The sequence below is a fragment of the Tamandua tetradactyla genome, chromosome 14, assembly GCF_023851605.1.
Source record: "Tamandua tetradactyla isolate mTamTet1 chromosome 14, mTamTet1.pri, whole genome shotgun sequence".
Taxonomy (NCBI): Eukaryota; Metazoa; Chordata; class Mammalia; order Pilosa; family Myrmecophagidae; genus Tamandua; species Tamandua tetradactyla.
The window spans coordinates 29,757,308-29,781,610 of record NC_135340.1 but is presented as its reverse complement, the minus strand read 5'-3'; the positions used below and the strand labels follow the sequence as shown (position 1 = coordinate 29,781,610).

The 24,303-nt window shown below is 39.5% G+C and overlaps 1 protein-coding gene across 9 annotated transcripts in view; it reads right to left on the bottom strand.

Moving 5' to 3' along the window:
• Window positions 1-24,303, bottom strand: part of STXBP6 (syntaxin binding protein 6) — a 281,394-nt gene that overhangs the window by 5,694 nt on the left and 251,397 nt on the right. For all 9 annotated transcript variants that reach the window (XM_077127054.1, XM_077127053.1, XM_077127055.1 and 6 more), the window contains one exon: window positions 2,335-2,492. In XM_077127054.1, the coding sequence (XP_076983169.1) occupies window positions 2,335-2,492 (158 nt within the window). The remainder of the gene's footprint in view (window positions 1-2,334; window positions 2,493-24,303) is intronic.

Sequence of the window (24,303 nt, the reverse complement as noted above, 5' to 3'; positions counted from 1 at the left end):
AGAACTTCTCTGTATTTAGATGGTATAAGCTCTTAGCAGGAGGTCTCGCCCCCTTACCTTCCCTTTGAGGCTGGAGGACAGTTTTGGAAGGCACAAAACATTCATGTCCATGGCTTCCCTATCCCTGTGCTGGGGATCCACAAGCACCAGCAACTTTTCTCCAAGCCCCCTGCAGTGCTCATGATGTCACTGAATGGGGCAGGTGTAACAGAAGCTATTTTTAATGGAAAGAAGAACTATAACCAATGTTCATTTAGATTTCTATGTGCCAGATACAGTGCCAATAGCTTTAAATGTTTGAATTCATTCAATTCTCTCATTATTGTAGGAGGCAGGTACTATTATTAGTTAGCCCTATTTTACTGATGTGGAATCTGGGGTTTAGAGAAATTAAGCACTTGCCCAAGGTCACTGAGCTAGTAAACGACAGAGCTGGATCCAAACCTATGATGCTAACTACTATACCATATCGCCTTCCCAACTGCCTAGTAAATTTGGCTATAGTATCTGGGAAACAGGGTTGCTAGGGCCAATATCTCTGGCCACCTGGTTATCTTATTCAACCCGTGTCTGCACCACCCCTTTGGAGAGGGAAGTCTACATGGATGACATCCAGGGATTGTCTACTCCACAGAGGAACATTTTCAAAGCCTTCCTTGGTAACTTGGTTCATGGTTTAATCATTATCCCAAACTCTTGTTTTAGCAGAATTTTATCAGTGCACGACTCATTGTTCTCTTCTGTGTGCCAAGAAATGAAAGATAAGTGCTTGTACTACTGCCCTTTTCAGACTTGAAGACAGCTTTGAAGTCATTCCCTTTGGCCGTCTCTTTCCCAAATGAACACTTTAAACATTCCCCCAGATTTTCACTGTCCATCCCACTGAAGTTGTTATAAATTAAGATGGGGCTAGAATTCTAGCATTTTCATCTCTTCATTATTTCTGTATCACAAAAGGCTGGAGAAGGGAGGAAAGGGCTATGGGAACTATCAACCCGAGCTTCAATCGCATGGTGACAGTCCCCCAGCACCTGTGGCTCTGGTCTCGGGCAAGGCTGCCTGCACTTTCAGGCACATCAGAACAATTCTCAAGGGAACAAGGAATGGGTCCATGGGCAGCAAGCGCAGTGAGACCCTGACACGATACAGAGTTAATGACCTGAGCAGACAGGTCTGGACAAAGGGGAAGCAGGAAGGGGAGGCAGGGAACGTCCACTGGGAAATTGCATCTCAGTGGAGACTAAACCTGAGCTGCCAGGACCCTGTTCTGGAAAGGCTGTCACAGCTTGGCTGGGGGAACTTCTCTCTTTACAGCTTCTCCACTCTTGTTTCCTTAGTGGAAGGAGGTTTTCTGTTGAAGCAAATTGATTTATTCCCCAAAGGTCACCTGAAAAGCATATCTAAAGGGCCAGATCATGAGTCTGAGAAGCCAACCCAAGCCATCAGCAGGAGTTGTTTCTGGAAACCTAAATTTGAATCATTAGCCAGAAAATCACTGCTCTTTTGATCTGAAGCACAAGAACAGTAATAAATTCTCTTTATCTCCTGACCAACAGGGCTGGTTTCTCTTTCCTTTGGTTTGTGCCTTAGATAGCTGGCTGCCAAAAAAACTCCCCTTTCCCCTTCTGAAAGGCACCATGCTTCGTGAGTGTGAGAGCACACATGGGCACCCACGGTCACAAGGAAAACACCTCTTTCTGCATTCAGAGGCAGGACAGGATCTTGCAGGCAGTTCTGCACCAGCTGGATCATATTTACTGTTCTAGAATCAAGGCCCTGAAATAATAACCATCCTCAATCAGAGTGGACACTAGTTATGAGGTGCTTTGTGCCCTGGGATGAGAGCTGGCTTTGTAGGAAAAGATAAAACACAGGATGCCTATCTCAGCACACAAAGGGAGAGCAAAGAAAAGTAACCACCAGTCAGCCTAAAGTCCTCCATGGGGTTTTCAAGAACTGCCCAAGGGAAAAGGGACATTTTGAGAATGGATCTCACTCTCTCCTCTTTCCACCCCACCTCACCTCCCCACTCCAGCCTGTTCCCTGAGACTTGAGCCATGAACTTCTGAGAAGAAACTAAAGATAGTCCACATTTCCCAAAGATGCAAGGTAGAGAAAGGGATGAGGACATAAGAAAGGAGATAAATGAAGAAATCTTTCATGACTCAGGTAGTTACTAAATAGCAGGTGGGAACGATGTAAAAGAATAATAATAATAATAAAAGATTTGATTTTTGCATCTTCTGTCATGGGAAACAAACTGAAATACAGTTTCTTGGTACTGAAGCTTCCTGACAACCCAGAGCTCAGACTTGGCCCCTCTGCAGGACCCACCTTGTGTGCAGTTTCTGCAAACTGCTGGGCACTGTTCTTCATATCTTCTGTCTTATCCTCTGCTCGGCCTAACCGCTCCCCGCGCTCGTTCAAGGCCTGGCTTGCCTTCTGTACAGCACTAGTCACGCTGTCGGCAGCTGAGTGGAGGATGCTGTTTCCTGAAAGAAGGAGAGCAAGAGCATGAGAAGCTGGCTTGGCTGACAATAGTGACAAGACCCCTGACTGTCAAGAAGGAGCTCCCTCCAACAGCAAGGCAGGTCATCCTACAGAAAAGCCTCTAGTGTCTAGAAAATAGGCTAACGTCTTCTGATTAGGTCTGCCTCATTTGTAGGAAGAAAAGCCATTGACTGCAGGACTTTGGCAAAAACTGAATGCTCCCCTCACATTCCCATCATGGATACATCCCTTATTTCCATTCTGTCACATTGTGTCTGGTAAAGTTCACAAGGAAGGAAGGGGTCCATCTGGATTTAGGACTTGGCTTGCAATGGTAATTGAAAATCCAGATGAGTTCAGAGAATTAGGCAAGCTCAGTGACACGTATCTGGATATTGTGTGCATTTCCTTTGACCAGGGGTTTAGGCCAATACTCACAGGAAGATTAGGGATATAGAACTTTTCCAGATATAATGCCTGTATTTCTTTCAACTCTTCCCTTCCGTTTTACCCTTTTATCCAGCAGTAAGCAATACGTCAAGTATATGGTTCCATGTAAGGAACTATGGATCAGTCTCCAAGTTTCAGAATAAGTGTGCTGGTTCCCCATCTTGAACCTATGCCATGTCTTGGTTGACTGGTGCTTCTTGCCCTGATCTCTCGTCTATGAATCATGGAACCTCAGCACTGCATTGAAGCAGCAGTACCCAGAAACCAACCCTATAAGAAACTTTGCAACTTCACAAATTCAGGAGTACCCAGAAACCAACCCTATAAGAAACTTTGCAACTTCACAAATTCAGGAGTGGTGATAGTTCAGCAGATTGAAAACTATCACATTGCAAAGGGTCATGCATCCCTGACAAATCATTTGTCAGGACCTGGGAAACAATTCAACAGTGAAGAACTGACAGATGTATTACCCCCTGACAACAAGCAATGTTCAAATTGACAACTAAAGGAAATTTGGAACTGTATTTTGTTAACATTGAGTGGCAGCACTTTAACAGCATTGTATGTAACAGCTTTACGTCTTTGAGCAAGTTTATCACATCATTTAGCTTTGTACCTGGAATGGATCTATCTAGCCACAGGCAGCTTTTAATAGAAATGTAATTTCTACTTGTCTCAGTTTCAAAAGCTTCCTAATTTCTCCTCAGTGGGAACCATCTGTGGTTTGGGGAAAAGGATTTCGGGCAAAGCAAGTGCCTGGCCCAGAGGAAGCACTTACTAAATTGTTTTCCATCTTTCTTCTTTAGAGGTGGTTTTCCAGGGCTTCGCCTATGTTCTATGGGAAGGAGAATGGGGTAAACTAAGTGTTACTCAGTTGCATCAGGCACTATAAGAGCCAGGGATAAATCAGCATAGACTAAAGGGGACCTAAGGAGATGCTGCTCTGGAGAAATCCACTTGAGCACAGGGTTGGAAGGGAAGGTCTAAGTCTTCAGAACAGATTTAAGAGAAGTCGTGGTCCTCCTTTGCTTTCACATGATACTCATGAGTAGGACAACCCATTGCCACTACCTAACACTGGAATGGCATTTTACTGTCCTAAAGCATCTTCACAATTATTTCATTTAATTGTTGCAAAAATTCTGCTAAGTCTGAGGCTAATAGAGATTAAGCGGCATACACAAGATCACAGCCCTTGGGAAATGATACAGCTTGCCCTATAACTTGGTTTTCCAATGAGTTTTCCTTTCCTCTTTGCAAACCTGATGTTTGTCATGGAAAGGGGAACTGTGAACAAGCTAGTGCAGATGGAATTTTTCAGGTTATTTCCCAAGGTAATGCCTGACCAACAATATCCCCATGGTGTTCCTCTTGATAAATTGAGAGTTATTGCCTATGCCACATGCAAGTCACGTGCCCTTAAGAGAGACTGAGACATTGAAATAGGACAGGAAGAGGAAGAAGGGAACGGAAAGAGCTTGGGAGTGGGAAGAGGGGACAAGAAAATCCCCTTCATTTCCCACTTCCTTTTACATACTCACAGCTTTGTTACCAGAGGCTTGGGAAAAGATGGGGCCGGGGATCTGTAACTTCACAGCTAGGAATAGCTGTATCAAATCAAAGGACTTTTAGGATTAGCTACCATAAAATTGAAAGGGTATAAAATCAGGACCTGTCTTTACAGGTCAGAATTGACCCTGGTGATCTTCTAAAAAACTAACGACATTTGTGTTCCTAGAATGAACCTGCTACAGCAAAGGTCATACTGCTTTATAGTCATGACTTCCTTAAAATTAATCTTGTATATGATACTGTAACACTGAATCCATTGTCACATAATACCATTTAACCAACAGTCATCATAATGAAAGGAAGGTACCAAATGCTGTCTTCACCACTCAAAGATGATATTGCTGCCCATCATCAAAAGAAAATCCACCTTCAGTTATTTTCCATCATGAGGATGGATCTGAACAAATCTCATTGCTGCAGTTGAAATGACCTCTCCTGGCTTAAATTCTACCCATATATCAAGGTCCAGTTAAGTCCTATCATTTGTATCAAGCTTCCAAGTTCAATTTCATTCTCTCATTCCTTTCAACTCCCTAAATAACTGTCCATATTTTTCTTGGGCACTTAATCAAGTGAAGTCCTGGACAACTCTTTTCTTGCACTGCTTTACCTGTGCAATGACTTCCCAGCTGGGTTGCAAATCCCCCAAGGGCACCATTTGACTTTTTGCTGACCATTCCTTATATGGTGAATCTTCTTGACTTAGGTCTTCTGCTCATTTGCTTTCTTCTCTTTGGACTCTTCTTACTCATGCTTTCTCTTAAAAGCTAAAGGTTTCTGCCTTTGGCCATCTTCTCTTTCTCACTCTATAGACTCTCTGGGGTTAACTTTTCTGGCCCATGGCTTCAATGACCAAATTATTTCTTGTCAGGTTGTGCTGCTGAGCTCCAGACCCATATCTTTTCTTACTGGATAATTCCAACTGACTCACAGTTCTTGAATTTAGTATGTCCAAACCTTTCTTTGCTATCTTTCCTTTGGAGTCCCCTGTCTTAGTGAATAACCCTATCATCTGCCCAGTTCCTTAATACAGAAGTTTGGGAGTCTAGTCTAGAGTTCTGCTTCCCTTCTATCCCTTACAATGAAAGGTTACCTTCTATGCAATTCTCTAATCTCTGCCCCCTTTACCCCTCCTGGCCTTTGTATTGATTCAGACCCTCTTACCTTCAGATTTATACTAGCAGCATTTGTCTGACTTCCCCTCTTCTTTTCTGGTCCATCTTCCACCACTTTCAGAGTAAAATTTTGAAAAGGCAAACATGTTACCATTTCCCTACAGCTACCAGGATAAAATTGAGATTTCTCTGAACCCCGCCTCTCTCTCTAGGCTAATCTCTTAGAAGCACATTCATTTTTCCTCCTATTAGCATTCTCCAGTCCAAGCCTTACCAAATTACCTAGATTCCCACAAATGTGGCATATTTCTTTAACCTATGTGTACTCGTTGTTGCCTCTGTCAATACTCTTCTCATCTTGTCTCCCTGCTAACTTTAAGGAGCTTTGATACACTCTAGACCCCTTTTCTAGGACGGCTTGCCATGCCTAGCCCATCCTATCTCCCCTAAACTGCCCCCAACACTCACACTATCTTTTTCAAATGGTATATTCACTTTCCTGCATATAATTGGTGTATATCTACAGTGAGGTCTTTGAGTGAAGAAACTGTATTCCTATTCCATGGAAAATAGTAAATATTCAATAGATGTTGGTTGACTTTGTAAGCAGGATGTATATATTATCCCTCTTAAGATTTCTTTATGGTTTAACATAGGGTTGAGCACATAACTGATACTGTCACATGCCTTAAGCAAGTCCTGAAATTCTAAGTTTGTTAAATAACTAGGGGATTAGTCTGTGTCTATGAGAAAGCAGTTAACTATCTCTTCTAGAGAGCTGCCTAGAACTTCAACATGTTAAGTCAGCAACACAATGCCAAAAATGTAATGTTTCTGTATATAAAAGTAGAGAAAGAGTTTTAAAGAGCCTGTAACTCGTCTTCAAATAAACTTGTAAATATAAAGATAACAGAAGTTAAATAGCTCCATCAATCCAATGTGAAAGTAACAAGTGCCTGGGCACTTACTATGTTCTAGACACTATTCTCACACTTAATAAAATCTGCTTCTCACAGCCTTAAGCAATAGGATATCATTAACCTAATCTTTACAGGTGGAAATGTCAAGGTGCAGGAGAGGTTAGCAGGGTGCAATGATTACACAGTGAGTGGTAGTGCAAGGTTTTGAACCCAGGAAGTCCAGCTCCAGAGCCAGTTATCTCATTCACTGTGCCATATTTGGTTCTCCACAAGACTTTTCTTCCATTGAGATAAATGGACAAGAGTCTGCATTAACTGTAAGGACTGAAGACTTCAGTGTAATTCCTTATGCAGTTCTTAAAATCCTAATACAAAACAGAAAACATCCCATTCCTAATAACAATAAAAAAAATCCTTACTGTACAAAATTTAGAATATACATTACTATAAAAAGCCAATAAAATCATGAAATGTTCTGTCACTCAGAGGTAACCACAATTTATGTATATGGTATATTTTATTCTAGTAGCGTCTCTGTACGTGTTTTTCTAAAACTTGGTTGAGACCATATCACATACATTTAGTTACGTAACCTATTATGGATACTTTTCTGTGCCATGAAAGTGTATGACACTATCATAATTTATTAAACTATTTCCCATTTAGATATCTGATTTGTTTCCAAAACTTTTACTTTTATAAATAAGGCTGCAGTTACCTCCTTGCATTTATAAAAACATACACACATACTTATTTACCTTTGCTCACATTTTTGATAATTCTTAAAAATGGTATTGCTGGTTCAAAGGACATTTTGAGACTCTTGGTGCATACCGAAAAGTGCTTCCCTGAGAGATGCACTCAAAATTCTGAGCTATTTCTTGAGTGCATAGGTGTGCCAGGCACTGAATGTGGACGACTCGCTGAGTGACCTTCATCTGTGAAATGTGGGTTATGCCATTCGCCTCACCTGGCTGCTGTGGAAATGAAGAGGAAGGTGTATACCGAGCCCCTGGCATAGGGTAGGTGCTCAATGTTAGTTTGCTCCTCTACTTCCCACCATATCTGTTTCCTAGGGAACCGTGGGATAGTGACACAGTCCCATCCAATTCCATGTGATGTCTCTCCCTCTCTCTCCTATCTTGAGGCTCGCTGAAGATACTTTTTAGATACCTTTGTATACCCTGCTGTGTGCAGCACACAGGGCTGCTGAGAGAGAGAGTTGAACATGTGTTCATTAAAACAAGGCAAAAAGGATGCCTAACTCAAGAGTTGGGGTCCCATCATATTGCACTGAGTTAAATCTGTACATAAAGCCATCTCCAGAGGTAGGCAGAACAGTGATTCTCCCTAAATAGACAGGCAACATATTAATACCGAAATGTATTCAAGCAGTCTGAGAAGAGTATGCCAACCACAGCAAGTAAAGTAAACTATGGTTTGAATTATAGTCTCTGGAGAGTAGAGCAGAGACCAGTCTTACTTCATCGATGTTATTCACATCAGTTCCACTCAATATGTGTTTTTAAAAATATCTATGCTGGCATCCTTTAAGTAATTTGAAGACTGTGTTGAGCAAGCAACTTCAGATAAAGCTGTAATATTGTATCCAGTCACTGTAAAAAACATAACCAAAAGAAATTTATACGTATAGGAAAAATGTGTGTGTGGGGGACAGTGAGTATTTGAAAAGTGGCAATATAAGAGAAAGACAAGGAGGAAAGAATTTTAAAAGCTCACAAAACATGGCAACAGCTCAAATATGAACATAATTTCATTTGACCATCCTAGGTATCAGGTTGTACCTTGGGAATTAAAATTCCTAATTTGATAGCTAGTAAAGAGGCAATTCAAATAGAATTTTCGGCAGCTGCTTCCTATAAAATATATATATAAAGATATTTAGGATTGAAAATACTCATCATGTTTGAAAAATAAGGCAGCAGGAAAAACATCTGAAAAATAAATGATCCAATTATTTAGATCCCCATACACTTAGCACTGAGTTAAGAGGCTCATCAAAGAACACTCTTTTAAAACTGAAGTTTCTCAATAGTTCTGCTTGGACTACTTCTATTCCATAATCAATTAACCACTTAGGAATAACGTACAATAAAACTCAACTTATCCAAACTAACTCTGAGGAAAACCAATTTGAATTATGGATAAATGCTAATGCATAATGGATTTGGATTACGACAAAATAGTAATATAAACTCGCAAAACTTGGCAGGGAAATCTATTAAACCTGTTAGTAGGCCGAGGGCCTTAGTAACTCTCATATCATTGGCCAAAAGCGTTCAATAATAATTTGTTCTCTGAGTAAAGTCCCTATTCTATTCTCCTCAATAGTATAGTTTTTTTTTGGCACGCTATATGGCAGGGTCACATTTATTATTTTTTCATATGAGTATCCCATTACTATAGCAACATCTGTTGAATTTTTGTTTGTTTGGGAAGTGCATGGTCTAGGAATCGAACCCAGGTCTCCCATATGGAAGGGGAGAACCACCTGTGTACCCAATAGTGTAGCTTTTTTAAAAAGCATTTTCACAGGTAGGACACAGGGTAAACTTCAGTCTGGTTCGGTATGAGTCACACTCAAATTCATTTTACTGGATGAAAATCTTTGGGAGTCGCCCAAGATATTCAAGATATTTTTTCTTTTCAATCTGTTACCATGTCACTGCTTGACACACTACCACTAGAGGACATGTTAGCAAAAGAAAAAGAAAAGCTGCAAGGAGATCTGCTTCCCCACCTGGGGGTGGCTTCTCAGTAGCTGAGGCCACTCTGAACCACTGGCACACTATTCCACCCCCACCTGTACCCCTAGGAGTGTAATCCAGCCGCCTCCAACCAGGTTCTCTTAGTGCTGGGACTTGCACTAAAAATTAGTGAAATGAATAGCAATTTAAATAACAATGATGACAGGAGCTTTCACTTCTATAAACAAGTCAGTTCGTAATTCACAGACTCCAGTAATTATCTGTGAGCGTGGGTAAGTTACCAAACTCACTCCACACCGCACTGACTGACCCATACCAGCCACACTGCTGCGCTTCCATGTTGGACAGACTCGAGGAGCCCCTTCTAAGAGAGGATTCTTACAAAGGGTTAAATCTCATTCGTACCTTTGTGGTAATGACTAATCATTCTGATGTTGTTTCGGATTGGGTTAACGACCCAGGTTACAATATGAAGCCCTTTTAAAAGGAAGAGTTGTTTAATTCATCTGGACCCAGATGCAGTGTGAACATCAGCCAACCATGATGACAGAAACAGCTGCCATTCACCGCATGCCTACGCGGAGCAGGTGCTGTGTTAAGGGGTGACAGCCCTGGAAGGAAGATATTCTTACCCGTATTTCACAGTTGAGAAAACTAGCGCTCAGAAATATGAAATAATTTGCCCCAGATTTCCTGGGTATTGACCCCAAGGCTCTTAACAGGTATGTTAGCATTTCCCAAAGTGGTTCTATGGGTTTAAAAAGTGCTATATGAAAGACTCAGTCCTGTACTAAAATGACTTTGTGATACACAGAACCCGTCTGGCTTCTTTACTGCTGACCTCTGGAGGACCTTCAAAAAGTTGGTATAAACTGTGAGTCAAAAGGAGGTGAAGATGAGCAGAAGAGGATGGTGTGCGAAGGTTATCTTCATAGGGTACAGCACTGAAGATTTTACTTTGGAAATGCTACAATAAACTATGCTGACTTCCAAATTAAAGGAGGAAAAATAAATAAACCCAGGCTGTCCTCATCAATTTAGTAATAGATGGGCAAGTCATGTAATTACATTAAAAAGGCTTGCTTTATAGAGGCAGCAGAACAGATATAGCATGCTGAATGGCAGTTCCAAAATTATCTGTTGTCTCAAGTTGGTGGCTAATTTCAGGGACCGTGAAACTTGTTTGTTGCCTGGAGCTGGATGACAAAGAGAAATGGACCCAGTGCTTAGAAATACTTTGCAAACCCATAAATGCAAAGGCCTACTTGAAGGAGACCTTGGAATTAACTATTACTGGAGTTACCAAAGGAAGAGGAATGAATCATTCTATCAGATCAATACCTTCTGTTGACAATGTTAAAGGTAATTTAAGCTAGTAGAAGTCTGGCCTGTTCCCAAGTTAATGGAATGCAGACAGCCAAGTTAAAGACTCACGGAGTGAGCCCAATGTCCTCTCCCAGTCCTAAAGACAATGAGTTCATACTCTCCTTTGAATTCACTGTGCCAATATTCCCAGTGACAAAGTTCAAACCTTTAGGGTCTTAATCATGCCCGTTTGAACATTTAAACTCAGGATTGGTAGAAATTCACCAATATCTTTAGCATTCATTTAATCTTGGTCCTTATAAACATGCTCTTTCAAGAGTTCTAGGTTGCCAGGGGATTGGATTCAAAGACACTTTGTTTAGCGAATATCAGGTTCTCAGAAAGAAGGCTTACACGCTATTTCAAAGTGGGGCGGGGGGGGCTGCTTGATCTGAGGTTAAAAGCCTAAAGTGGCCCCAAATTTGGTAAAATGGATTTCTGTCTCTGTCTTTGGTATGTACGGTGTTAAGGCAGCTATGATTTGTAGCTCTCTGCTTTTATTGTAGTTGGAAGCTGGTAAAACTTTAAAATGATAATTTCAAGGCCTATTATATACAATTTGAAAACCTTCTACATGCTAGTGGCTAAAACCGATTCTTTTCAACATATAAAGAGGTTGTTCCTTATTAGCCATGCGACCTTGAGAAAATTATTTATCCCTCTGTGCTTCAGTTTCCTTAGCTGTTCTGGAATTAGTCCTGTAACCATATTATAAGGTTTCTGTGAGGAGTAAATAAGTTAATATATAAATGGGGCACTTAGAACAGTGTTTGACAAACAGAAGACACTCAACTTTAGTCATTACAAAGAGCTAAATTTCAGGTATCTAACAAATTTGGCACCAAAGAATCTTTACGTTAATCCTATTTTCCATTTAGGTCCACTTTCTTCCCCTACTCATTCACCATGAAAATTCTAGAAGGAAGAATCAAGTCCATTGTCTATTTTAAATGTCCTCCACTTGGCCACTGGACTACTTCAGACTACAAGGTGACTACTCCTTTTTTGAAGGCTGCTTTTTCCCTTGGCATCCATACACATTCTCTGGATCCCTCCTTTGATTATTCCCTATTAGTTTCATTCCTTTCTTGGTTGGGAGTGTGAGCATTGAGGTTAGAAAGGCCTGGGTTTGAGTTTGGCTCTACCAACTAATAGCTATGTAAACTCACCAGGCAGATTACTTCATCTCTCTGAGTCTGTTTTCTCATTAACATAATAGGGATAAAACAGTACCTATTTTTTATAAGATGCATTGTGAGAAATAAATGAGGATATATACTTGGCATGTATGAGCTCAGTATGCACTTCTCCTAGTAATACCCTATTCACTCAGCACATTTGCTGTAGAATTAACACATGCCAGGTGCTGTATTCTTGTCTGCTTCTCAGCCAATACTTTAATATTAACTCAATCTTTCACTCCTTCCACCCTCCAGGCGACAGTCTCCCTTTATACTAACCTGATCACACCACTTCCTTGTTTCACTCCATTGTTGGCTTCTCCATAATATGACATAATCAAGTAAAGAAGGCCCTTCCTGCTGTAGGTCTAAGCAACTCACTTGCCACACCCCAATGGCTTCCCAACCTCTATCCTCTCCCTCATTGTTTCTTGACAAATTTTAGAAAGTGTTTAAAGTTCTATCAACCTCTAAACTATAGACAGGATAGAGCAATTTGGAAGAATCAATGTGAATAAAAAGCTTAACAAGAAGTTGTTTCCAGCTCTGTCCCTAAGAGTGCCCCAATATTGCAATAGTTTTTTTTCATAATATTTGTACTCAAGTGCAAACCTAGTGCTCCAATTTTGGTGTCTAACACTATTTTATGCTAAAAGAAAGCAAAACGCTTTTGGAAAGTAGATGATTCCCTGCTTTGAGACAGGAAAAACTCAGGATACGCCTGAAATGTCTCATTGCCAAGGAGAAAGAATACCTTAGTAAATATAGGTGTAGTGCTAAAGAGAAAAAGAAGTTAGTTTAAAGCAGATCTCTTCGGGCAAGTTGTGACATTTTGAATATCAACCATAATAAAAAATTATAACAATGATGATGATGAAGTAATTTAACATACGTTTACAAAAGCCAAATATTAATAATAAACATGGGAGTTAATATAAAATGCATAAAAATGAAGCTGAAATTCAAAAGGAATTCAGGATAATAGGATACTGAATTTTACTGACTTTAATAAATAGAGTATTAGAGTATTTTGTTTCTTCGAAGTATTTATCTATTTGTGAAGGTATGTAGTTGTTTTTATTTATGTGAGTAGCAATGGGTAAATGCAGAAAACTCAGAGTAAGCCAAAGAGCCCCAGAAAGAACAGAAACTATTCCAGAAAGGACTGATGAGCTTCAGTGGTCAGACATACCCAATAACTACAAAGCGTGACAATGATGCTTCCAAAGTAGGAAAATCGTTCTCCTCTTTGGAAATTTGGTTATCTGTACAGACTAGATCTCATCTTATAGGGAATGAAACTCCTATATAATTTGACAAATTATAATACAGTGCTCAAAAGGCATCTGCGTGTTTCTAAGAATGCGAACACACAGACCAACATCTAACAGTGACAGAGCAGAGGGTTATGTAAGGCTGGCTAACCAAAGCAAAAGACTCTTCTGGGAGAAAGACAAGTGGTCGCACATGCAAAGTTTGGGCTGACAGTGCTAGCGACAAGAATCGTGATGCTCAATTGTAAAAAAGGACCCAGTGAGATATCCAATGACTAAAGTTTGAATCACCTTAGGGGAAGAAATCAGGCCTGGGTTCCCACCAAAACCAGCTGTCTGACAGCTCAATTCCTATAGACTCAGGAAGTATGAAAATAAGCACTTTGATTAAATTTGGAAGTGCAAATTAAGTGTAATCCTCTTTTATATAAAAAAGCAGTTTTATTGAGATATATTTGCACACCACACAATCCATCCAAAGTGTACAATCCATGGTTGGCAGTATATCCAGAGTTGTGTATTCATCACAACACACTTTAGAACATTTTTATTACTCCAAGAAGAAAAGCCCCACATTCCTTTTACCCCCTTATTATTGACATTTAGCACCATATCTTTGTACATTGTAACAAATGTACCTTTTTACAAATGACAGATGAATATTATAATATTACTGTTAACTATAGTCCATTGCTTGCATTAGGAGTATTTTTCCTGTATACCATCCAATTGTTAACACCTTGTAATAGTGATGTGCATTTGTTCTAGTTCATGAAAGAACTTGCTTATATTTCTACTATTAATTCCGGTCATCAGCCACAACAAGTTTCACTGTGTTATACAGTCCCATGTTTTACCCTCTAGCTTTCTTTCTAGTTTGCATACATGACTCTAAAATTCCCCTTTCAGCCACATTCACACACCTAATTCAGTGCTGTTAATTACACTCACAATAATGTGCTACTGTCACCTCTATCCATTTCCAAACATTTACAATCAACCTAATTAAATATTTTGCACAAGTTAAGCATCAGTTCTCCTCCTGCTTTTTGAGTTCTGCATTTATTATTTTTGCATATTTTTTGTCTGTTTAAAGTATCCAAGGTATTCAAAATAAGCAGTAATATTACATTGTAATTGAATGTAACTGAATGTTAATTGTGCCTGATTTTGCAACAGGCACAGAGACAGGCTGGGAACACAGCCGCAGACAAAATAACATGCTGCCTCTGCACGCCAGCCATACCTCAGGCCAGGCAAGGAGCTTATCATCTAGATATGGGAGGCAAATTATGCATAGGTTAAGAAAACATTATGTTAGAGCTCACCGATTTGAAATAATTAAAATAAGCAAACTCACAGAATCGAATCCAGAATATAGGTCACCAGGGGATGGGGTGGGGGAAGGAATGGGAAGTTAAGGCTTAAATGTACAGGGATCTATTTGGAGCCATGGAAATGTTTTGGTAATGGATGGTGGTGATGGTAGCACAACATTGTGACTGTCATTAGTCGCACTGAGGTAAATATCTGAATGTGATTACAGGGGAAGTTTTAGATTGTACATATGCTAACAGAATGAAAAAAAGAATCCATGGACCTACACTACACAGTTTTTCTCAAAGGGGTGCCTGCACACAGTGCATGTAGGTGGTTGAATAAAAACCAAAAATGTGCTATCATCAGTGGCAACAAATGTTTCACAGCAATGCAAGGTGTTAATAATAAGAGTGGTATATGGGAATCCTGTACTTTATGCATGATTGCTCTGCAAACCCACAACTTCTATGATAAAGAAAAAATATATGTGTAGGTTCATGTGTGTGCAGATATACATAAATATGGGTATGCGTGTGTATATGATATACGTGCATGCACACACCCACACCCACAAATACAGAAAAGTGCCAGGCAGTTACCAAACATGGTTGTGCAATAGTGAACTCCAGGGAACCAAGACTTGCTAGGTATCAGTGGAGAAGTCCTGTCTGAAGAAGTAACCTTTAAACTGCAATGTAAAAAGAGAAGCTGGGGCAGAATCAAAGTACAATGGCTTAAAAGGGAAAAAAATCCTGATGTGTTCTAGGAACTGAAAAGAAGCCAAATTTGGCTGGAGAAGGTGGAAAGTAGCTTGAGAGGAGACTAGAGAGAGAAGCAGGAGCTAATTATGGATGGCCATAGAGACCACAGTACTGAGATGAATTTTTTAAGTGCAACTGGAAGCCACTGCAGGGCTTTAAAATAGGGGCTAAAGTGGACTGAGATTGTTTATTAAAGTATTATTCTGGCTTCTGTTACTATGAGGTATTATATGGGTATTAAGATAATGGAAAGCTAAGAAAGAAGTCTAAGGTTGAGAACTCTTTACAATAAGCAAAACCAAATCTACTGTGCTCTTTGACTTAAGAAAACATATATATGTCACATTTTGGATGTATCCAGTCCAAATTCGTTCTTAGAGAAGTTTTACTTTAAATTAATTCAGATGTGTAAGATGTGTCTCAGTCCTACTGCCATGAAATGACCAGGCTCTGTCAGAATTTAGCATGACCTCCTCATGTAAAAAAAGCCAACACTCCTTTGCTTTCAACTGGAAATCGATTTATGGATCACCTAGTTCCCTGGATAGAACACTGTGGTCAGAAGGGTAAAGAATTTGTTCACAGTCATACCCTGGGTCTAGCAGAGCTGACCCTGACTCATAGTTCAAGTAGGTCTTTAACTCACTGATGGTCTTCAAGCCTTTTGCTTGAATATTTTCTAATTTTAAGGAAAAAAAAATGTGGACATTGAGAATGTGCAAAATGACTTCCTTAGAACAATGCAAGTTCATGTCCCTTTTTAGAAATTGTTTCCTTTTCCTTTTGTTTTCCTTTCCTTTGTCATCTAGGTGAGTTGGTAAACACCCCAGTTTGTGATTCTGATGTATAACACCACCTAGCTTTGATTCTCATAATCCTAAGATCCAAGGGGAAAAAATTAAATTCAGGTTATCATACATACCACCACGTATGGCCAATTTATGGGGTATAAAGGTCTGAAGAAGAATTGTGAAGACAGCTTTCAATTACTAAATGCTTTTCTGAACAGTTCAGTCTTTAAACTGGCACTGTGATTAGCATCAGACTATGCATGGGAAACCTCTTGTCTTGAGCAAGAGAAATGAGACAGATGAAATGAGGCAGGAGAACTTCCACAGGAAAAAAGGTAAAGCTGTTGACAAGTTTGAGGTGAAAATGCCGAGTATAACAAAAAGTCTATTAGATTACCAAGGTCACTTTACTACTGGACCAGGTCATTATTGCTGTAGTAAAATTCTATTAGTTAGAAGAAAATAAAGAGAATCAGATCATTCTGAAGTCTTGACCTCCTTCCTTCCATGATACTGGCATTGGGAAATATTAGAATTTGGGTCAATTATGCTTCAGACATTGTCATCAGGGACAAGAGAATTCAACACACAGTTCATTAAACTACAGCCTCTCTTTCTTACTCTGTCCCATTTTGGCATCTTGAAAGTCATGTCATTTTTCTTTTTAATTTGGTGAATATGAAATGGAGACTTTCTCTTCTTTCTGACCTCATAGACTGGGACTATGGAGAGAGTGTGGTGATGTATGAGCAGCTATGTTAGCACATGCCAAGTTCAATTTATGTCCAAGATGATACTTGTAGGTGGATTTCTTAAACCACTTTTCTGGTATCACACTTAACAACTTTGAAACTGATATGAAATCCCAATAGGATTTTATGACAATTTATTAGTCATTCTCTGATCTTAATGTAATCTGTTTGATTACTAATGAATTCCTGTGACACATTTTTACTTCCTAAGGATACTATGGAAACTCCGGCCAACTGGTCATTAAAAACCACTGACTCAAATTACTACCAATTATACAGAGGCGTTAATTCACATCACATAATTTTAAACCCAGCCATCTTCAATTCATATTCATTAAGATATAAACTGAAGGAAAGAATGCCCCATCAACTGTAGAGTTGAGATGCCTATTATCAAAGTTTCAGATGCAACTCATTTTCATTGTTATCATCAGCCACAGGAACTATAATTGCTAATTGTGTGCAATGTGCCAGGAACTGTGCTAAAGATTTTATTTCCACTTTTCTATTCACCCTAATGCTGACCTCCAAGATGGAGACTACTAATCTCATAGAACTGACAAAACTCACAAAGTTTTGGCAACTTGCCTAAGAGTCTACTGCTAGTGAGCGATAGACTTTTTTTTTTCTTCTCTTTTTTTGCATGAGCAGGCACCAGGAATCAAACCTGGGACCCCAGCATGGCAGGCGAGAACTCTGCCATTGAGCTACCATCGCACTGCCCTGTGATAGACTGATTTGAATTCAGGTCTAACTCCAAAATCATTATTCCTTTTTGTACTTTTGACAGTTTCCACAGTTTTCTAAGGGAACCCTTAACAGTGGATTTTCATTTGTCCTAGCTTCATGACTTCACAGCTTTAACTAGGATATGACTGTGACATTCAATTTTGTTTTCCTCTCCCTGATACTTCCACTTTTCATCAGTGTGGGTAATCTAAGCCTCAATTCTTGCTCCAAGAATCTGCTTCTGGTTCCTGGAGGCTGAGTGAGGAGTTTTGTCAATGCTTCCCAAGAAACCCTTTACATTTTCTCCAGTGAACATTTATTATGATGCACCATAACTGTTGTCTATTTATTTGTATACCACATTAAACTAGAATCTACTTGATCACAGGGTAGGCCCTCGACTTTGGGCACTTCCAGGCACAATGTCTATCATTTAATAGGTATTCAACAGATGTTGTTGGATGGACAGCAAATTGATAAAGAATGAAGGACAGTTTGGATTTTATAAAGATGTTATGAGGTTACTATTGTGCTTAAATCCCTAGTTTCATTGGCATTCATCCTGGGTTGTGCTATTCTAATCAGCATACAAAAAGGATCAACTTCTGGATGCAGTGAAATAAAATTCAATTATATAGCATTTTTCTGTGTTGCTTTCATTTAAAAATTCTGTCAAGGATAAAATCATGCACAAAGCACAAAGGGTTTCAGGATATTTGCTTAATAAGGAAAACATTATTTTCAACAGAAACAGCACTATTTCCAAGATTGTTGCTATGGTCTGGGGATGGGAATATGACACATATGAGTGAAAATTAAAACAGATTTTGCTTTTTCCTGTGTTTACTCCATTTAGAACATGAAGGAAGGCATATTTTTCACACCTCCTCTGTTTAAAGATCACGTTTTTTTAAGGACTGTGTTTTGAAAAATTAATTAAAAAATTAACTTCTAGAATTTTCCATCCCTAGCAAACACACAGGTTAAAAAGCTAACAGAAACACAACTAAAAGAAAAAGATTTCTATCAATTTAAAAACAGTTCATATCTCGCTCCATGGATTTTCCAAGTGGCATTATAAACCATTGCAATGCTTACCGCGAGAAGGACTGTTATCTACAAAGGAATGAATAATCATGTATGTCCTCACACTTCCAAGGTATGCAGTGCTTACATTCCATGTGAGTGCTCCTTGGAGCTCTTAAGGGAAAGAACTCACACAATCCTGAAGAAATGCACTGGCTGGGGGTGGGAAGCGAGAGGAAGGACGGTAACCAACCACTAAACTTCTGCACACAGAACAGGGACGGGGACACCGGCCTGTACTATAATGGCAGGTAAGGGAGAGGGACTTGGTAAGATGACCAAGACTGAAAGAGAAAGTTGAGGCTATGGAATTACAATGCTGCAGACAACACACCACGGAAAAGAGCAGAGTCTTTGGGTTGATACCTCGCTATAAGATCAAGTTCAAGTTACCTGGCTTAAGATTTTGATTTAGAAATTCAAAAAGTGCCTCGAGAGCTTTTTTCCAAGATGCACGCGAAAGGTTTGGCAGGAATAATGCTAGGTGTTCACAAAATTGTGTTTCGATTTTCTTCGTTTTTGGACACATTGGAAAAACATTTTTCTGCCGTCCTTGTGGTTAGACTGGTGATATGACCAGCGGCTATAAGCAGAATAATCAGCGCCACTTCTGGACTGAGAGAGTAAAAGCTCCTGGGCAGCCCTGCAGTTTTCTTTTCCCCTGTGGAGTTGGATTTTTGAAAGTATCTGTCGAAACAGTGGAAGGACGAGATGGAAGCAAAGGGATCCTTCTATCACCTCTCAGAAGCGACCCTAGAGAAGCACTGAACCCGACACTTACCTTCTGTGAGTGAAAAATAATGTTTTATTTGTTAAACCACTGAGATGTTGAGGTTTGTTGTTGCAACACAACCAGGTGGGATTCTGACCACTAAAATGCTCAATGTTCACATTTTCAACACACTCTGAAGAGGATATCTAGATTTAAAAGACCCCCTTGAAAATATTTCAATTAAAAAAAGCAAACAGAATATAATTATAAGAATTATAAAAATTATAAGAATTTTTGTGTATGAGGGTGGGAAGGGTAAAACTCATAAATGTATCTCATAAGCATGGAATGAAGCTAGCCACCTAAAGATTTTTTAAAATATCAGAAGAAAAAAGTAAACACAGATGATCTAATTAAAAATATTTTTCTAGAAAGTTCTTTTTCTCTCATCTCTATACTAGTGGCAATACTATAAGAAAATAAAATAGGTGCTATTGAAGAATTAATTCTAGCAAACCTAATTTAAGGCTTTGAAATATAAAAACATAGAATTTATAGACTAATATGCTAATGTAAGTATTGTTAATAAATATCCCATTCTCTGATTTCAACTTATAACCTAACTACTCTCCATAGCAACTTGATGTCCATAATGCCATTTTCTCTCTTGTGCAATGCTGATACGGCCACCCATTTTCCACTAGCCTTACTAAAAATATATTTATGAGTAAAACTGACCAAGAAAATGGTAAGTGAGTTTAAAAAAAAAAATGTACCTTACAAGTGAGTTGGTAGATTGCAGACTGTTGGATGGACTAGAAACAGCAGCAGAAAGAAGAGGGGACACTAGTTGTAGCTCTATTCCTCTCACTCGAAAAGCCGGCAGCATTACTAGTTAGTGAGTGGGCAATAACCTTGAACGTATGCCTGCAAAGTATACTTCAACTATGGTACCTCAGTGACTTTTATAGGATTATTGGCAACATGCCTTTAAAATCAGTGATATTAGATCCAGTACAGAAAGGACTTTTTAAAAGTGTAAATAATTTATCTTGCGCCCAAGAAAAATATTAAAGAAAAACAGCATTTGTAAACTTGTAACTCAGAAATAAAAGTCAAGTCTATTAACTGACAAGAGTCAAATTTTCTTTTCTTAGTACTTATAGTAGGAAAAATGTAGGTGAAAAAGTAAGTAGATAAGGGCCAACAAAGAGAGAAATGAAGATGAATGGGAGAACATATTCTTTTTTTTTAATTCTTTGAATCTTCAGAAAAATTCTAGCTTCAAGTAAAATCTTACATGAGTCTAATTAAGTGCTTTTACTGCAGGATAGAGCTGTAATTAAAGCCTTACTGTATATGGCTTACTAACTTGCAGCTGCAAGCTGAATGTTTCAACATACCATACTTTTGGCCCTAGTTTGACAAAACGTAGGGATCTTTTTCTTCTGCTGACTAAGAGGCATCAAAGAACATGCATATTTTAATTTGTATGTTAGCTGTTACGGACATAATTATTAGCAGTTACAGGGCATATATGGCATTGTATCTTTTTCTATTTCTTTTTTTAAGGCAATTGAATGCTTTGCTTATTCTGAATAAATGCGACAATACAAATAATCTAAAACAAGAGGTGGAAATAGCAGGGAAGATGAAAGAAAATAGGAGAAATCCCCAAGCTTTGCACAACATAAAGTTAGTCTTCTTAGAGAAAAAAAGTGGTCAGAGAACTATGCGAGTTTGAGGGGCCACCAGACAGTTATCTTCACCAAAATTTTTAAATTTACACTCTTGTAAGAAGCTGGTAGTATCTATCTTTTCCTGCATAAGTGCAGGAGTAGAAGTACATCTGTCATTTGAAACCCAAAATTTTATTGCCACCTAGTTATACTTCCAAGTGGTATAATCACTTGCTCATCTCTTCCTGTGAACACATTTGAGTGTATGTATGCATATGCACACATTTTTGTCAAAAGTAAGGGGGCAAAGCCAGTAAAGTGCTGTTCTATGATTTTGGGGGTAGTGGGTAGGTAGAATGGTTTGAGTGGGTTGGAACCTGAGTCCCCAGGGCTGAGTCCAAGCCCAACACACAGCAGGGCAGCCACTAGCTGTGCTACTCTGGACTATGCTCATTTCACCAAGTGCATCTGCCTGTAAAATTTCAAAGAAAGTCAACAGATGAGAGCACATAATAGTGCTATTAATCAAAGAAGTCTGGGATTCCTCTTTAAGACGAATACTGGAAATGAAAATTTTTGTCTTGGACTTCCTCATCCCAAGGGGTGTCTGCGAGAAAAACTGAGTCATTTCTAGGGAGGGTGAGCATTAGAGATGTGCTGGCAAGCTGAGGGTGGCTGGAATAACTAGAAAGGAAGAACAAGGAATAATGACCTCTTGAAGTCCTGTGACCAAAGAGAATCTTTTTCTCCTTGTTAAATTCTGATCAAAGATCTGGATTCAGTTTTCCAACTGAGAATGTCACTGGCTTTTATGTGAGTGTCAACACACTTGTTTTACAGTACTTGTAGAAATGTAGACATCGTCAAAAATGGGCAGTATATCAGGGCAGTGTCCTCTGTCTTATAATTAAGCACCTAATGGCTGATTACTTTTAGAAATGAACTGATAGGGAGTGAGCAAGTTTCAGCATAAAGTTCTATATGCATGGACAATTCATCTGCCTTGCCTTATGTAATTTCTGCTCATTTTCAAATTCCAACAGTTAAATAGTGATGCTTTCTATAGGCTGAGATTAAAAAATGAATCAGTCAGAGAGAAATGAAGCAAAAAATTCAAACCATTAAAAAGAAGATGAAGGAAAGAAATAGATATCCTAGATTACCCAAAGTCCAATAGGCCTTGAAAACAAAGGCTGGAAACATCAAGATTTCCCCCTCTCAACTGGGAACTTGGCCAAACCATCCCATGGGGAGTTGAAGGCTGGGATTATGAGTGAAAGTTGCATTCGCTGTCCCTGTCTGCCCTCTTTCTGCTCTGTTCTCTATTTTTAGAAAAATTGGCCTTCACAGCATCCCTTACCAAAAAGATCAGCAGCAAGCAATTCAAGTCCTAAATCTGCCATTTCCCACACTAAGAAAAGAGAAGTTTCCTTACTATCGTCTTGTAGATTAATAGCTTGTATGTACTCATGAAAAACATTATGGGGACAAGAACCCTATTGCTATCAGTTCTTTCTAATTATATTACACTTTATATTTTCAATGTACATTAAAGACCTTGCATGTATTCAAAAATATTTTTTTCTGAGTAGCTAAAAACTTGCTGAAAATTATTATTCTAGGGCAGGAGTCAACTTTTTCCGTGAAGGGCCGTATAGTAAACAGTTTAGACCTTGTGGCCATTGGGTTTCAGAACTACTCAACTCTCCTCTTGTAGTGTGTAAGTAGCCATATCGACATGTAAACAAATAGGCATGGCTGTGTTTCAATAAAACTTTATTTATAAATACAGGTGGTGAGCTGGATTTGGCGACTTCTGCTTTCGGTATATGACCAGTAAATTATCATGAGTGGCTGATGCCAGCATACAACAAATTTACATAGTATATGTTTTGTTTCTTGCATAGGCAGGCACTGGGAATCGAACTTGGGTCTTTGGCATGGCAGGCAAGAACTCTGCCACTGAGACACTGTGGCCCACCCAATATATAGTTTTGATCCACTTTTACGAGGGTTAACTGTGGGCAAAGAGGAATTTTGCTCATGAGTTATAGATAAGCATCCCTTATTTTCCAAACCAAAATTTGGAATACATGATCTGGCAATAAGGTATCAGACCCTACAAAAAAAGAATTCACATTTCCTGAGAAAGTGACTATCCAGAAAACCTATGAAGTGGAGAAGCCATATTTATGGAGTAACTTATAATTCTTACAAATAAATGTACTCAGAGTTAAAGCATCCTGGGTACTCTGTGCCTGGCACCATTCAAAGTGTTTTGCAAGAATTAACTCATTTTATCCTTACAGCAACTTTGTGAATTAGGAACTATTATCATCTCCATTTTATAGATGGGCCAACGGAGGACCAGAAAAACAATCTGGTGAAGGTCGTAAGGGGAGCAGGTTACAGAGATGTAATTTGAACCCAGGCTTTCTTGCTCCTGAATCTGTTCTGCTAGTCACTCTTTTCCAAAAAGGAAGAGGGAAAAAGAAGGCATGTCAGTGCTCAGCCCTGGGAACTCCACTGCAAATATGTGTGTGCGTGTATGTGTATATGCTTAGTCCACTCTTAACTGAGCAACAAATACTTACTGACTCCTTATCATGTGCTTGGTACCACACCTAGAGCTTGGTGCATACTACGTTCTTTAATCCTATGCACAACTCTGTATGGGAAGAACTATCCATTTTTCTAAAAACAGAACTGTGTTTTAGGAAAGCTATGAACTACCCAAGGACACACACACTGTAGGTGGCGGTCGCACCTCTGCTATTGTGTTGGGATTACCATCCATTTTTAGATAAGGGAGTCACTTCCTGAAGGGCCATTCGCAGGAGGGTCACTGCAGGAGAGGAGAGGCAGGACCGTGGCCCAGCTGGCGGGCACCCTCCGTCCAGCACAGAGGGCGAGGGAGTCCATGATCCTCCATTCTTCCCTCCACTGGCCCCTGCCGTAAAGAGAACTCACAGTGGTTGTCCGAGGCCCCTGTCTCCCACGGTACTCTGAGAAAGTAGGGCCAGTTCTAAGCCCGTGGTCAGCAGGGTCCAGGTACTGGATTCCAGCCTTGCCTCTCTGGGAATGAAAACTCTTTTAAGCCACTGCCCCAGGGAACAGTTGGCCATAGCTTGTCTATAAGCTCTTCTTGGGCTGATGAGCTTTGGTAACACGCAAGACTCTGGCTCTCATTTCCTGTCGTGCGTGGCGTACCTTTGGTCAGTTAAAGCACAGAATTCGAACTGCCTCCTTCTATACTGAGCAGGCAAGCAGCTTCACTCCTAATTGTCTTGTGCCTCTGTTATATTTCTGGTTTATGGATACACTTACCTTTCTCTCTGAAAGTGGCTTTACCATTTTAATATCCTTTATTTTAT